At 35.5% G+C, this 12,500-nt stretch overlaps 1 protein-coding gene across 1 annotated transcript in view; it reads left to right on the top strand.

Moving 5' to 3' along the window:
- GSDME (gasdermin E) overlaps window positions 1-12,500 on the top strand; it is a 28,370-nt gene that overhangs the window by 364 nt on the left and 15,506 nt on the right. Inside the window, exons 2-5 of the mRNA XM_087712795.1 lie at window positions 1,401-1,646; window positions 5,996-6,188; window positions 6,314-6,485; window positions 7,684-7,804. Coding sequence (XP_087568921.1) covers window positions 1,430-1,646; window positions 5,996-6,188; window positions 6,314-6,485; window positions 7,684-7,804 — 703 coding nt within the window. The 5' untranslated portion in view covers window positions 1,401-1,429. The remainder of the gene's footprint in view (window positions 1-1,400; window positions 1,647-5,995; window positions 6,189-6,313; window positions 6,486-7,683; window positions 7,805-12,500) is intronic.

Raw genomic sequence — 12,500 nt, 5'->3', positions numbered from 1 at the left:
ATGCAAGACTCACCCTCTTCAGCTCTCCCACCCTCTGAATCGTCGCTGTCTCGCTTTCTCCTTCCTCATGAACAGAGGTCTTCAGACTTGGCAACTTTTAAGATTTGTGGACTTCAACTCCCAGAATTCTATAGCCATCATAGCTGTCTGGAGAATCCTGGGAATTGAAGTCCACAAGTCTTAAAGTTGCCAAGTTTGGGGATCCCTGCTCAAAAGATCTTCCTGTTCGGTACTGTATGGTTAGATGGAGGGGGACGGGAAGGTTGCGGTTGCTGCTGTTAAATTGCATCGATGATCCAAATTAGTACTAAAGGGGGATAGCACAAAGTACCCCCTTTTCTTTGTCTCCTATGCAATTCTTACAGTTTTACAATGAGAGTAAATTAAAACCACCAAAAGTTTTGGCTTTAGTTGACTGTTTTTCAATCTCACCAGTTTTAAAGACTGCGGAAACTTCCAAAATTCCTCTGTCAGCACAGAGAAATGCTGCTTCAAAGCATTGTAGTTTGAATTAAAACAGAAAAAGGTTGCTTTGCTTTGGCTTTTTGCTGTCTTACAATTACAGCTCTTCATTTATTACACAAACATGTGTAACTATGGCTGCTTTATTTTTATTTCTGCCACTGTTGCACATACTATTGGAATAGTCTCTAATCTATAGAGCAGCGAATGATGTTATTCTGTTAAATGAGGGGTGGGGAGGATCATCAGAGGCAAAAAAGAAGTGCATAATGGCATTTTTCATTGCCATGAACTGCATAAATATATTTGCCGACAGTCACCAACTCCCCAGCTAAAATCAAATGTATGTTAAAATATTGTATTTAAAAAAATATTTGCCTTAATTTGGTTAAAATAAGTTATTCTTTTGTTTTCTTATAGTAATAGGGAACAGAGTTGCAAAGTATGGCTGGGTAGAAATCTTATAAGTACAAATCAATCTTATTTATATAGGTATACTTTAAATTATAGTCCTTGCCTTAACACAATTTTTAGCGACTTGAAAGTTGTAAGAGCACTGAAAAAAATAACTTATGACAGGTCCTTATGAATACTGCAGCATTCACATGACCAGAATTTAGACATTTGGCAACCAACATGTACTTATGATAATTGCAGCATACTAAGGTTCTGGATTATCATTTGTGACCTTCCCAATATGCTTTCTGATAAGCAAAGTCAATGGGGCAAATTGGATTTGCCTAGATGATTGACTTAACAACTACAGTGATTCATTTAATAACTGCAAAAAGGATTGTAAAATTGAGTTGTTAACAACTGCCATGCTTAGCAACAGAAATATTTGTCCCACCTGAGGTAACAAGTCAAAGATTACTTTGTAAATGGATGTTTTTCCTCACACTATTTGTATTTCTCATATTTTGATTTTATTTCTCCAGATTTTTGTTGAATATCTCCCACCCTTACGATGTTTGCAAAAGCAACCAAGACTTTTGTGAAGGAGGTTGACTGTGGAGGAGACTTAATCTCTGTGTCATCCCTGAATAACTTAGATAAATTACAGTTCTTGAACTTAGTCACAAAGAAAAAGAAAACATGGTGCTGGCAAAATCCAAAGTATCATCTCTCATCAGTTTCATTGAATGATCTGCTTTCTGAAGACATGCATGAACCTATAAAGCCAGGTAGAGTCACAGTTAAACACTGTTATGGGAGATAAGAAGAAGTGCAAAGTCCTATGCATTATTGTACAGATGACCTGATTTATTAGTGTTGAACTTTGAAATAGTTATCATTTTTTCCCCAAAAGTTAGATACAGCAATATTATTTTATATGTCATTTTGTTTTTTTATTCGTTTTCTAGAAGTGGTTGGTTGCTGGGTTTTTTTGGAAGTTTTTTTTAAGTTTTTAAAATCCATTTTCAGTCAAAATAGTTCAGATTGATCTATTAGATAATAGTTTCAATTGTGAAACTCTACAGTTTTGTAGTTAAAAATGATGCAATTTAAAGTTATGTCATTTTATGGGATATGTGCTATTAAATTCCTTGCCTGCAATACTTAATAAGATCACTTACACAAGAATAAGTGCTAAAGTCTGATCATTCAGTGGATGCCTAAGTTTGTACTCAGGAAGCACTTTGACCATTCAGAATAGCAGTAATTAGTGATAACATTTTGTCTAACATTACTAAATTAATACTTGTTGACAATTTAAGAAATTGCTGCTTTTAATCGGATGGAAATAGATTATCTCAGATTTAAACTGAATTTAGGCATAATATCCTGAAAAGCCATTTGGTAATTTAGTAAAAAAAAACTTCTACAATTAATATAACTGAAGACAAATAATTTTTCTTTAAGAAAATTGCTTATACTTGCTATTTTAGGATAGCAAATTTGTGGGTTACAATTCAGGATCATTAAGGAACTTTATTATTTTCTGTTTTTAAAGATGTCAAAGATTTTTTGTTTTGATACCTTGTTCTTTTCCTGAAGTAGAGTTCATTATCTTGCTCTGAATACTGTTAATAGAATCTTACTGATTGGGTTCTGGTGCCATGCTAAGTCACATTGTAATATTTTTAGTTTTGTTCTGGCTCTATGAGAACTCAGCCTTATGACTTGCGAACTATGTTTTTTAAATTAAGTGGGAATGTGTAAAATATTGGATTTTGTTTTTCTCCTATAACACATTGGTTATTTCATGAAAAAAGATCATCCTTAACTAAACAATTGTTCTTTTAGTGACTGTTCAAAGTTACATCAGCATTGAAAAAGTTATTTATGACCGTTTTCACACTTGGGACTGTTGAAGAATTCCCATTATGAGAAAATAACCTAAATCTCTTCCTATACCTATACTCTTTGATTCTATTGCCCTATGCTCCTATTGAGATATCTTATAAGGCATTATATTTCAGTGCCTGCTTTAAAATTTGCAAACTAACTAAATATTTGTAATCCGTATTGTGTAGAACAGTATTGACAAATCTTTTTGGCACCGAGTGCCATAACGGGAGCGGGAGCGCGCACGTGTGCTGGAAACTGGAAGAGCAGCTGCCTGGTATGCATGCTCTTCTGGTTATAACCAGAGGTGGATTGCTACCAGTTTGGCCCAGGTCGGCTGAACCAGTAGTGGAATTCAGCCCTGGGTGACCCAGGCCTGACACGCCCCCAAACCAGTTCTCCGGTATCTTTGCCATTGCCAGCAGGGTTCTGCATATGCATAGAGCAATTTTTAGTCAAATGCGCATGCACAAGCAACGCGCATGCAGTAAACTAGTACTAACCAATTCAGGAAGCCACCCCTGGTTCCAGCGCACTGGCCAGCTGGTCTTCACATGTGCAGCACCAGAAACCAAAAGACCAGGTAGCCAGTGCACATGCGCATGCTGGAAACAGAAGAGCAGCCACCTGGCGCGCCAAAAACCAGAAGAGCAACAGCTCGCATGTCCAGAGAGATGCCTCTATGTGCCACTTCCGGAACGCATACCATAGGTTTGCCATCACGGGTGTACTGATTATATTGTAATTACAATATAATCAGCTTTGGAGATATTTTGAGCATGAAACATCTGGAACATTAAGAAATAAGGAACTAAAAGTTGCAGATGGTAGGAGATATCAGATGAGCGCATTGAAATGTGCCAACCACAAGATGGCACTGGGAAATGAGGAACTAAATGTAACAAGTGTCTGAGAGCTTCAAATGTACACGGATGTATGTGGAGACTGACTGTCAGTAAGACAGAACAAGGAAGTAAGTTGTGAAATGCGTGCAGAAAAGTATAAAAGAAGGTCTTGGGAAGAGTTCAGGGCCACTGGCCGTAGCTAATCCTTGCTGGACTCAGCTATGTCAGTGGACCTTATTGCAATAAGTTGTTAATGTAAGTATTGGTATGTTGGCTATTCATGTTCCAAATTGCTCATGAAACAAAATACTTCTGATCTTAAAGTAAGATTTATTGCTTGTGGTTCCCCTTTGTTTTTTTATTGGGATATTTTTATGACACCATGATCATGTAATCAAAATCTGGATGCTTGACAACTGGTTCATATTTAAGACAATTGCAGTATCCTAGGGTCATTTCATCATCTTTTGTGACCTTCTGTCAAGCAAAGTCAATGAGGAAGCCAGTTTCACTTAACAAACGTGTTACTAACAACTTCAGTGATTCACTTAACTACTACATATGTTATGGCCGGAAGTGGGGGCATTATTGGTTTTTTATTTTTTTAGAATGTTTATTTTATTTATACTGTGTTTTAATTGTTTGTAAGCTGGCTAGAGTCACTGAGCAAGTAGGCAGCTATATACATTTTCTAAATAAACAAATAAACTGTGGCAAGAAAAGTTATAAAATGGGCCAAAATTCATTTAGCAACTATCCGGTCTAGCAACAGAAATTTTGAGTTTAATTGTGATCATAAGTCAAGGACTATCTATAGTCTACAAATCATTTCCCATTCATATTCCAGAAGATGATGGATCATTCCTGCAGTGATCAGTTAGATATATTCCAGGAGTAAATCTCAGAACACCGGAATCTTTTTTTATTTTCTATGTAGCCTGCCTTTTTGTTCTGGTGAACAAACAATGCAGCTAATAAGATTAAAAAATAAAAATAGGACATGGAAGGTTAAAATATACATATGTGCACCATCTATTTGCCAATAAGCATAGCTTTGATATGATGCCTCAAGATATGAATATATATCGCCTTGAGGAGCCACCAGTCTCTCTGCCCTGACTGACTTTTTATAGTAAAAACATAGGAATTTGGAATTACATCAAAGAAATGTCGCCTTTTAACATCATCTTAGTTTCCCTATTTTGTTCTTGTTGAGAAACAGGGTTTCTTCTCCCAAAAAAGGACAAAAGAATTCAAAGAGCAGGTATTGTTCCATGAGAGTGAAAAATTAAAGGAGGATAGAAAGTTGCATATGGTAATCAGGGCTCTGTAAATGTATACATACAGTGTAGTAATTTTATAATTGGGCAACCCATTCTCAAAAACTGGTTTATTATTATATATCAGTAACAGCAAAAGTAGAATTCAGAGAAGCCATGAATGATTTACTATAGCTTCTGCGACTCAGTCTACTTTAAACATGTCAGGACAACAGTTCTTGAAAGTTTGCTTTGTTTTATTGATTCTTAGGATTCAATTGATTAGCCTTTTAAGTTGTAGAAGAAAATGAATATGAAAGAAACCTCTTAAATTAAGAATTAGCTTGAGTGTATAGGATTGCATATTATCCCAACACAACTGTGAGACCCCCAAGAAATTTAGAATAGGAAATGTTTGTTCCGTGCTAGTCTTTCAAATATATGATTGGTTCAATTTCGTCTTAAGTTTTTCATTGGCTAAAAGTTATTACTTCAGTGTGCTTTGGGGCATGATTGACTTTAATATCCAGCAAGATTTGTATCAAGTTGTTTTATTTCCTGTATCCTTAATTTTGTGCTTCATTCACTGTATTGTCCATAGTCCATCAGAACTAGGGGTTGACTGTGGGATGGTATAAATAAATAAATAGGCAGATAGACAAAGCATGGCAATACTTTTATTTTGTGACTTTCATTTTCCCAGTGGATAGACAGAATAACTTCTGGTGGAATTCAGAGATTTGTTACTTAGAATGACTGCTATTTTTCTTTAAATGTCACATATGTATGCATGCATTTCTAAGACCCAAATCCTTTCAAATTATTGAAGACTTATAACATTCAGATCCATATATTCTAAGGAGGGGAACTTTGGACACCCAAGCAGCATTGGTAAACTCTACTAACAAGGCCCACTGGTTCAAAGAAACTGCATTTATTTTAATATCATGTGAAGAACCATAGATTCTCCATCTTTATTCATTGGATTATAAACATTTTTAAATACAGGGAGCAGTATAAAACAATTACTAAGTAAGTCAATATGTTTTGTTATGAATAGTTTTTTATATTTTTAAAAATAATTTATGTTGTGCTCCAGTTTAATGTTCTGTAATTTGGATATTTTACTTTCCCCCTCAGTTATTGTAGAGTCTGACTTTGTGAAGTATGAAGGCAAGTTTGAAGACTGCATCAGAGGAAGCATTGATACGTCATTTGGAAGAATTAATTTAGGAACTGGAGCAAGCGATGTTGTGGAAAGTCTGTCCTCTTTTGGAAATCTTAAAAAGCAAGAACTTGACTTGCACAAGCTTATGAAAGATGTGAAGGGAAGGTACATATTTATTTACTAAAGAGAGAATTATTTATCAATTTGTTATAGGAAAACAATATTAAGTCCATCTATTAAACAGAAGCTTTTTTTCCATAGAAATTTTAATGTATTTTTTTCTCCTTTAGGACAATAAATCTACAGACTTCGTTGTTGGAACAAATGCTTGAAAGAAAGAATGATGTCCTTTGTATCCTTATAGAAAAAATATTGACGACTCAGAAATGTTTAATATCCGAACATATTCAAAAAGAGGAAAAACTTGCTGGAATGGTGGGAATAAGTACAAAAATTATAAAGGTATTAATGCATAAGGAAGAATAGTGATGGACTATTATTACAGCATTCTATCACATTTTTCCATATCACCGCCCCCCTGCAAGATGTATATAGCCTTTGTGCCCTTTAAATTCCCCTTCTGAAAAAGTTGAAATTTCATCCCTGTCCACTCCAGCCTTGTATTACATTGCTGACCATATCCCTGTGTCTTTTGAAGCCTTTAAAAAAAGAAAACAAGTGCATTTATTTGTCACAAGCACAAATAAACTTGTTTGCATTAAGTTGAAATATTAATGTTTCTGTTCAAAAATGAATGTTCTATGCAGTTTGAAGATTGTTTGCTACTAAACCTATTTGCTATTAAATGTTAGAATGAATAAAAAATTGTAGGATTTATAAGGTTTATAAGATTTATATTCAGATCAAAGTGTGATGCCCTTAACACATCCTCGCTATAGTTTTAAATGAAAGTTACAAAGTGCTGGATAAAACTAAAGATAATTGAATCCTTTGCTCCAATTCTGTCAGCTGTAGAAAAGTTCACGAGAAGTTAATTATAGAAATACTCATTCCAGCTGAAAGTCACCATAAGTGTATTTGTAGAGATCCATTTGTATTAAGGAGAATCCCTTGTAGTAGACCTGTCTTTTGTGAATTAAAAACCCACCTAGTTCTCAAAGGCAAACTTAAGAAAACACATTTTAGAGCTGTCTAATTTTAAAACAACTTCTAAAATATTTAGTTATGCAGAGCTTGGTGCTCTCTGAGTTTGATGGTTTGCTTCCTGATGTTTCCTAATCAACTTTAACATTATCAGTACCTAGATTGGTAATGAAACATCTGCTCAGAGAAGACCAAGGACTCCAATATCAAGATATATATATATATATATATTCTCATTTATGTATGTTTAATTTTATCTAACAGGTAACTCTTGGTGCCATAACTCTCTCCACACACTTGTTGTTGTGTCTCCCCCCCTCCACCCCGCCACCTATTTTATCCTTGCAGCCATCCTTTAAGGATTTGGGCTGAGAGATCTTAAATGTATCAACTCTGGGCATTTTTTGTTTCATTTTTTGGTTTTAACTCACTTAAAAGTAATTGAAAAATCATTTTTAAATTCTACAAAATGACTTCTTGTCATCCTTTCATGTTTAAATTAATGCATTTTGGAATTAATTTGCACGAATTAACCAACAATTAAATCTCTCTCTAGGTATCAGTGAAGGAAAATGGAAATATGATCAAGAACTCTAATGTGGTATTAGAAATCCCTGCTCCAACAGCAATTGCTTATGGCGTAATAGAATTGTATATAAAACGTGACGGTCAATTTGGTAAGTAATATGGACACCTTCCTTTTCCTCAGGGCAGCATAAAAGTGCAATCTCGTCCTGATGAGCATGCTTTTTATTAGACTTAGATCATCAGCAGAGGTTCTATTGTCCTAATATTTCATTTTAAATTCAGTTTTATGCATACCATAGATCAGTACGTAATTGGTGATCATTTAAAGGGAAGGCTTACGGATATTTTGAATCAGTATTACAGTCAGAAACTGAGTATAATACATGAGAAGATGTAGGTGAGGTTAAACCAAGGCATTCAAGCATTTTATTTGGTTGCAAATTAAAGGAAGGCCTACATATGTGATCAACTTCCCCTAACAATGGAACAATGGAATGCTTTTGTTTGTCTGTCTGTCTATTTATTTATCGTATAGCATATAATGTCAGGGAAATCTACACATGCTAAACATACAAGGCATGTCCTGAAAATCTAGATTGCTAGTTTACTGCATCCTTTTTTAGTATATACTCTTATCTCAGCACATAAAAAGTTTAAAATATGTATATCACATGATATTACTGAGAACAGGCAATGTTGTTTAAAAAAATTAAGTGAAGGCATACTGCCCAAAACTATGCCCACACCATATTTAAAGGTAAGGATGGTTGCACATTATTTTTCCCTTCTTTACAGTGCTGCTATTTCTTTTCTAATTTCTGTTTATTGGATTTTAATATTGGGGCATCTTATCTTTGAAACCTTATATATCAACATCTCTGCTTTGCAGGACTAATCCTAATTTAGGCAGAGTAAGACAGGCATTTCAGATTAGGGAGAAGTTTGTGAATAATATCTCTGGATCATCAGCATTTGTTCACAAAACCTTTGGCCATTCTTTTGCTTGTATAATAAATATCTGTGATTCTTGTAGCCTGTTTTACATCTTCTAAAGTCAGGGATGGGAGTCTACCAGTTCAGACCAGTTCGGGGGTGCGATCACCGAACCATTTGTTAAACTGGTAAGATCCCACCACTGCCTAAACTAGTCTGGAACTTCCATGTAGAATCAAGGACACTATTATTTCCAATGGAATGAGGCTACTTTTTATTTTTGGGGACATACAGCAAATATCTTGAAAATGTTTGCTATGTTTCCACTGCATGAAATGATCACTGTGTTCTACTCTGTAGTGGAAGGATTTTCTCATCTATGAAGATTCTAAACATTCTTACCCATTTCTCCAGTGAACATCCAAATAATTGTGCCTAAAATAGCAGGCTTACAATGTGCTAGAGTTCTGTTGAGATTCGGTGAAGTTAGGAGGCAGCTTTTTTTTTCCAAATAATTTTTATACAACTGGAATAAAAGCTAACACAAACTATAAAAATATAAGAATAAAAAAGAAAAAAGTATAAAAAAATAGGTTCTCCTTTCATTACAATAACTTTCGCAATGTATTACATCTATACAATACAATACAATAGCAGAGTTGGAAGGGACCAACCCCCGGCCTAGGCAGGAAACCCTATACCGTTTCAGGCAAATGGCTATCCAACATCTTCTTAAAGACTTGCAGTGTTGGGGCATTCATAACTTCTGAAGTCAAACTGTTCCACTGATTAGTTGTTCTAACTGTCAGGAAATTTCTCCTCAATTCTAAGTTGCTTCTCTCCTTGATTAGTTTCCACCCATTGCTTCTTGTTCTATCCTCACATGCCTTGGAGAATAGTTTGACTCCGTCTTCTTTGTGGCAACCCCTGAGATATTGAAACACTGCTATCATGTCTCCCCTAGTCCTTCTTTTCATACTAGACATACCCAGTTCCTGCAACCGTTCTTCATATGTTTTAGTCTCCAATCCCCTAATCATCTTTGTTGCTCTTCTCTGCACTCTTTCTAGAGTCTCTTTTCTACATTGTGGCGACCAAAACTGAATGCAGTATTCCAAGTGTGGTCTTACCAAGGCATTATAAAGTGGTATTAACACTTCACGTGATCTTGATTCTATCCCTCTGTTTATGTAACCTAGAACTGTATTGGCTTTTTTGGCAGCTGTTGCAGACTGCTGGCTCATATTTAAATGGTTATCCACTGGGAATCCAAGATCCCTCTCACAGTTACTACTGTTGAGCAAGGTACCACCTATACTGTACCTGTGCATTTCGTTTTTCTTGCCTAAATGTAGAACCTTACTCTTTTCACCATTGAATTTCATTTTATTAGGTAGTGCCCAATGTTCAAGTTTGTCAAGATCCTTCTGTATCTTAAATCTGTTGTTTGGAGCGTTGGCTATTCCTGCCAGCTTGGTGTCATCTGCAAATTTGAAGAGCTCCCCATTTATTCCCTCATCCAAATCATTGATTAAGATGTTGTACCTAAGGTACAACAGTTACAGCCATTGGTGGTACGATGACTCAGTAGGTTAATACGCTGCCTTATCAGTTAACAGCCTGGGTTCAAGACCCAAGTGCCAAGGTGAGCTTCCATTTTACTCACTTCAGCTCTTGCAAACCAAGCAGTTCAAAAGCATGCAAATATGAGTAGATAAATATGTACTGCTTCGGTGGAAAAGGTTATTGTATTCCATATTTTAGTATTGGCCACATGATGATGGAAGCGTTTCTCAGACAATTCAGCTCTCCCTTGGCTGAGAATCTGATATGAACACTTCCCCTTGAGTGAGATATGATAGGAGATACCTTTAAATCCTTAGAGTACAACATATATTTTCTTCACTTCTTATCTCATCTCTTAAGTAAAAATAAAATCCAAAAGTCTCATCTTTCGTTTCTTATCAGCAAAAATCCAGTTGCCATATCTCTGGTGCTCTCTGAGTTTGCTTGTTTTCTTGCAAATGTTTCATTACACTAAGTACTATCATGTTCCCCCGAAAATGACAGGGTCTTATTTTCTTTTCACCCCCGAAATAAGCACTTGGCCTTATTTTGGGGGAGGTCTTATTATTTTTGATGTGCAGGAGGCGGCAAGCATGGTCATCTCATGGCTGCTGCTGTGTTGCAAAATTTTGGGGGAGAGCTTACTTTAGCGCATGTGCTCAGAAGCCCAATTGGGCTTATTATCCAAGGTGGTCTTATTTTGGGGAAAACTGGGTACTTATAATGAAACATTTGCAAGAAAACAAGCAAGCTCAACATCAAGGACCTCTTGTTTCAACCTTGAGCTACAAATATTCTCCTTTATTGGTATCTCTATTTGTGCATTTCTTTTAAGTAATGAAAGATCATTTTGTTTGTGTGTCCAATACTTGTTTTTCAGCATTTTTCTCATTGCTTATCACAATTATCTCCAAATTATGGTCAAACTTATCTAAATAGCTTGTTTTTCTTTTGCAACTTCCTTAATACTCCATTTATCTATCAGATAATTTTGAAAACCATTTTTTTTAAAAAGAAAAACCCACTTTAAAAATCACTGTTAGAGTGTTTTGCCTCATTCTTTGTTTAATTATATAAGTTGTAATGAGTTACCAGTTACACTGTAATAAGTTTTTTTTTCCTTGTTCAGTTGTTGATTTTCTAATTTGATGTCCCTAATCTGATACCAGGGTAAATGCTGTCTCTAAATCTTTGATAAATACCTAAAGTAGCATGCTAGAATAATATTCTTGGCATATAGCTATATCATTGCTATTTACATTTTAAATTTCTTTTTACAGTTTGAGTAGTAAAACGTTTTCTCAACAATCATAGTTAAAACTCTCATGCTTTCCTGGATTGTCTTTTTACATTTGGAATTCATATATTTTTCAAATGTGTATCTTGGCTTACTTTTTATTGCTTCTTTGGAATATCAGTGTTCTCTCTTGTTTATTAGTCACACGGGCTATATTGTCCTTTGAATGCTTAAAATATTTCTGTAAATCAGAGTCCATATAGCCTTTTGTCTTAAAACTCAAAACATAGGGTGTTGTTGCCAGTTAATACTACAGATGTACAATAATATGAATAGGTTAAAGAGAGAGGTAAGGAAAGAAGATGATTTATTCTTGGGGAATGTCACACAGGGGTTAAAACATTTGTGACATCATCACAATTGTGATAAGTCATGCTAGGGTTTTTTTTTTTTGTTTTGTTTTAATCTGCATTAATGTTTCTGGAAATGAAGATTTTGAATGAGGATGCTTTTACAGAGATGAAAGTTACAAATTCAATTGCATTGTGTTGCTTCCTCTTAAAGCTACTTTACCAGTACATCTCCTTCACTGATGCAGTATTCAGGAGGAGGGTTCATGCATGTATTCATTGAGTACTTATGTTTATATTCTGATCATGAATTTGCAATGATACACTGATGACCTTAACATTTCTTTACTGAATACTTCTCTCATCCGTTCTAAAGTAGCTGTTTGCATTTAATTCAAGCTTTGAAAAAGTCTTGAGAACATGGTGTAACGAAGGACAGAAATGTTTCTATTTCATTGTGAAGTACATTATGTGTATAAATAAATAACTTTGGAACTAATTTCCCGAACGTATGGTGGACTTTTCCTTATTGTGAACTCTAGACCAGTGATGGCGAACATTTTTTGGCTCACGTGCCAAAAGCAGGCGGAGCGGAGGGGGGCTGTGCGCAGGCGAGCCACATCCATAATACTTTGCGCATAACTCCAGTGTGCATGCGCACATGACCCCAGTGCGCATGACCAGCGCTCCCCCCCTCTGCATTTTTAGTGTGCTTTTTTCGCCCTCCCCAGGCTCCAGAGGCACGAAAAACCAGCCCTA

The sequence above is a fragment of the Thamnophis sirtalis genome, unplaced genomic scaffold (assembly GCF_051295495.1).
Source record: "Thamnophis sirtalis isolate CommonGarterSnake01/CBP01778 unplaced genomic scaffold, rThaSir2_p1.2 scaffold_4, whole genome shotgun sequence".
In the NCBI taxonomy this organism is placed as follows: Eukaryota; Metazoa; Chordata; class Lepidosauria; order Squamata; family Natricidae; genus Thamnophis; species Thamnophis sirtalis.
This window is presented reverse-complemented; position numbering and strand designations above follow the sequence as displayed.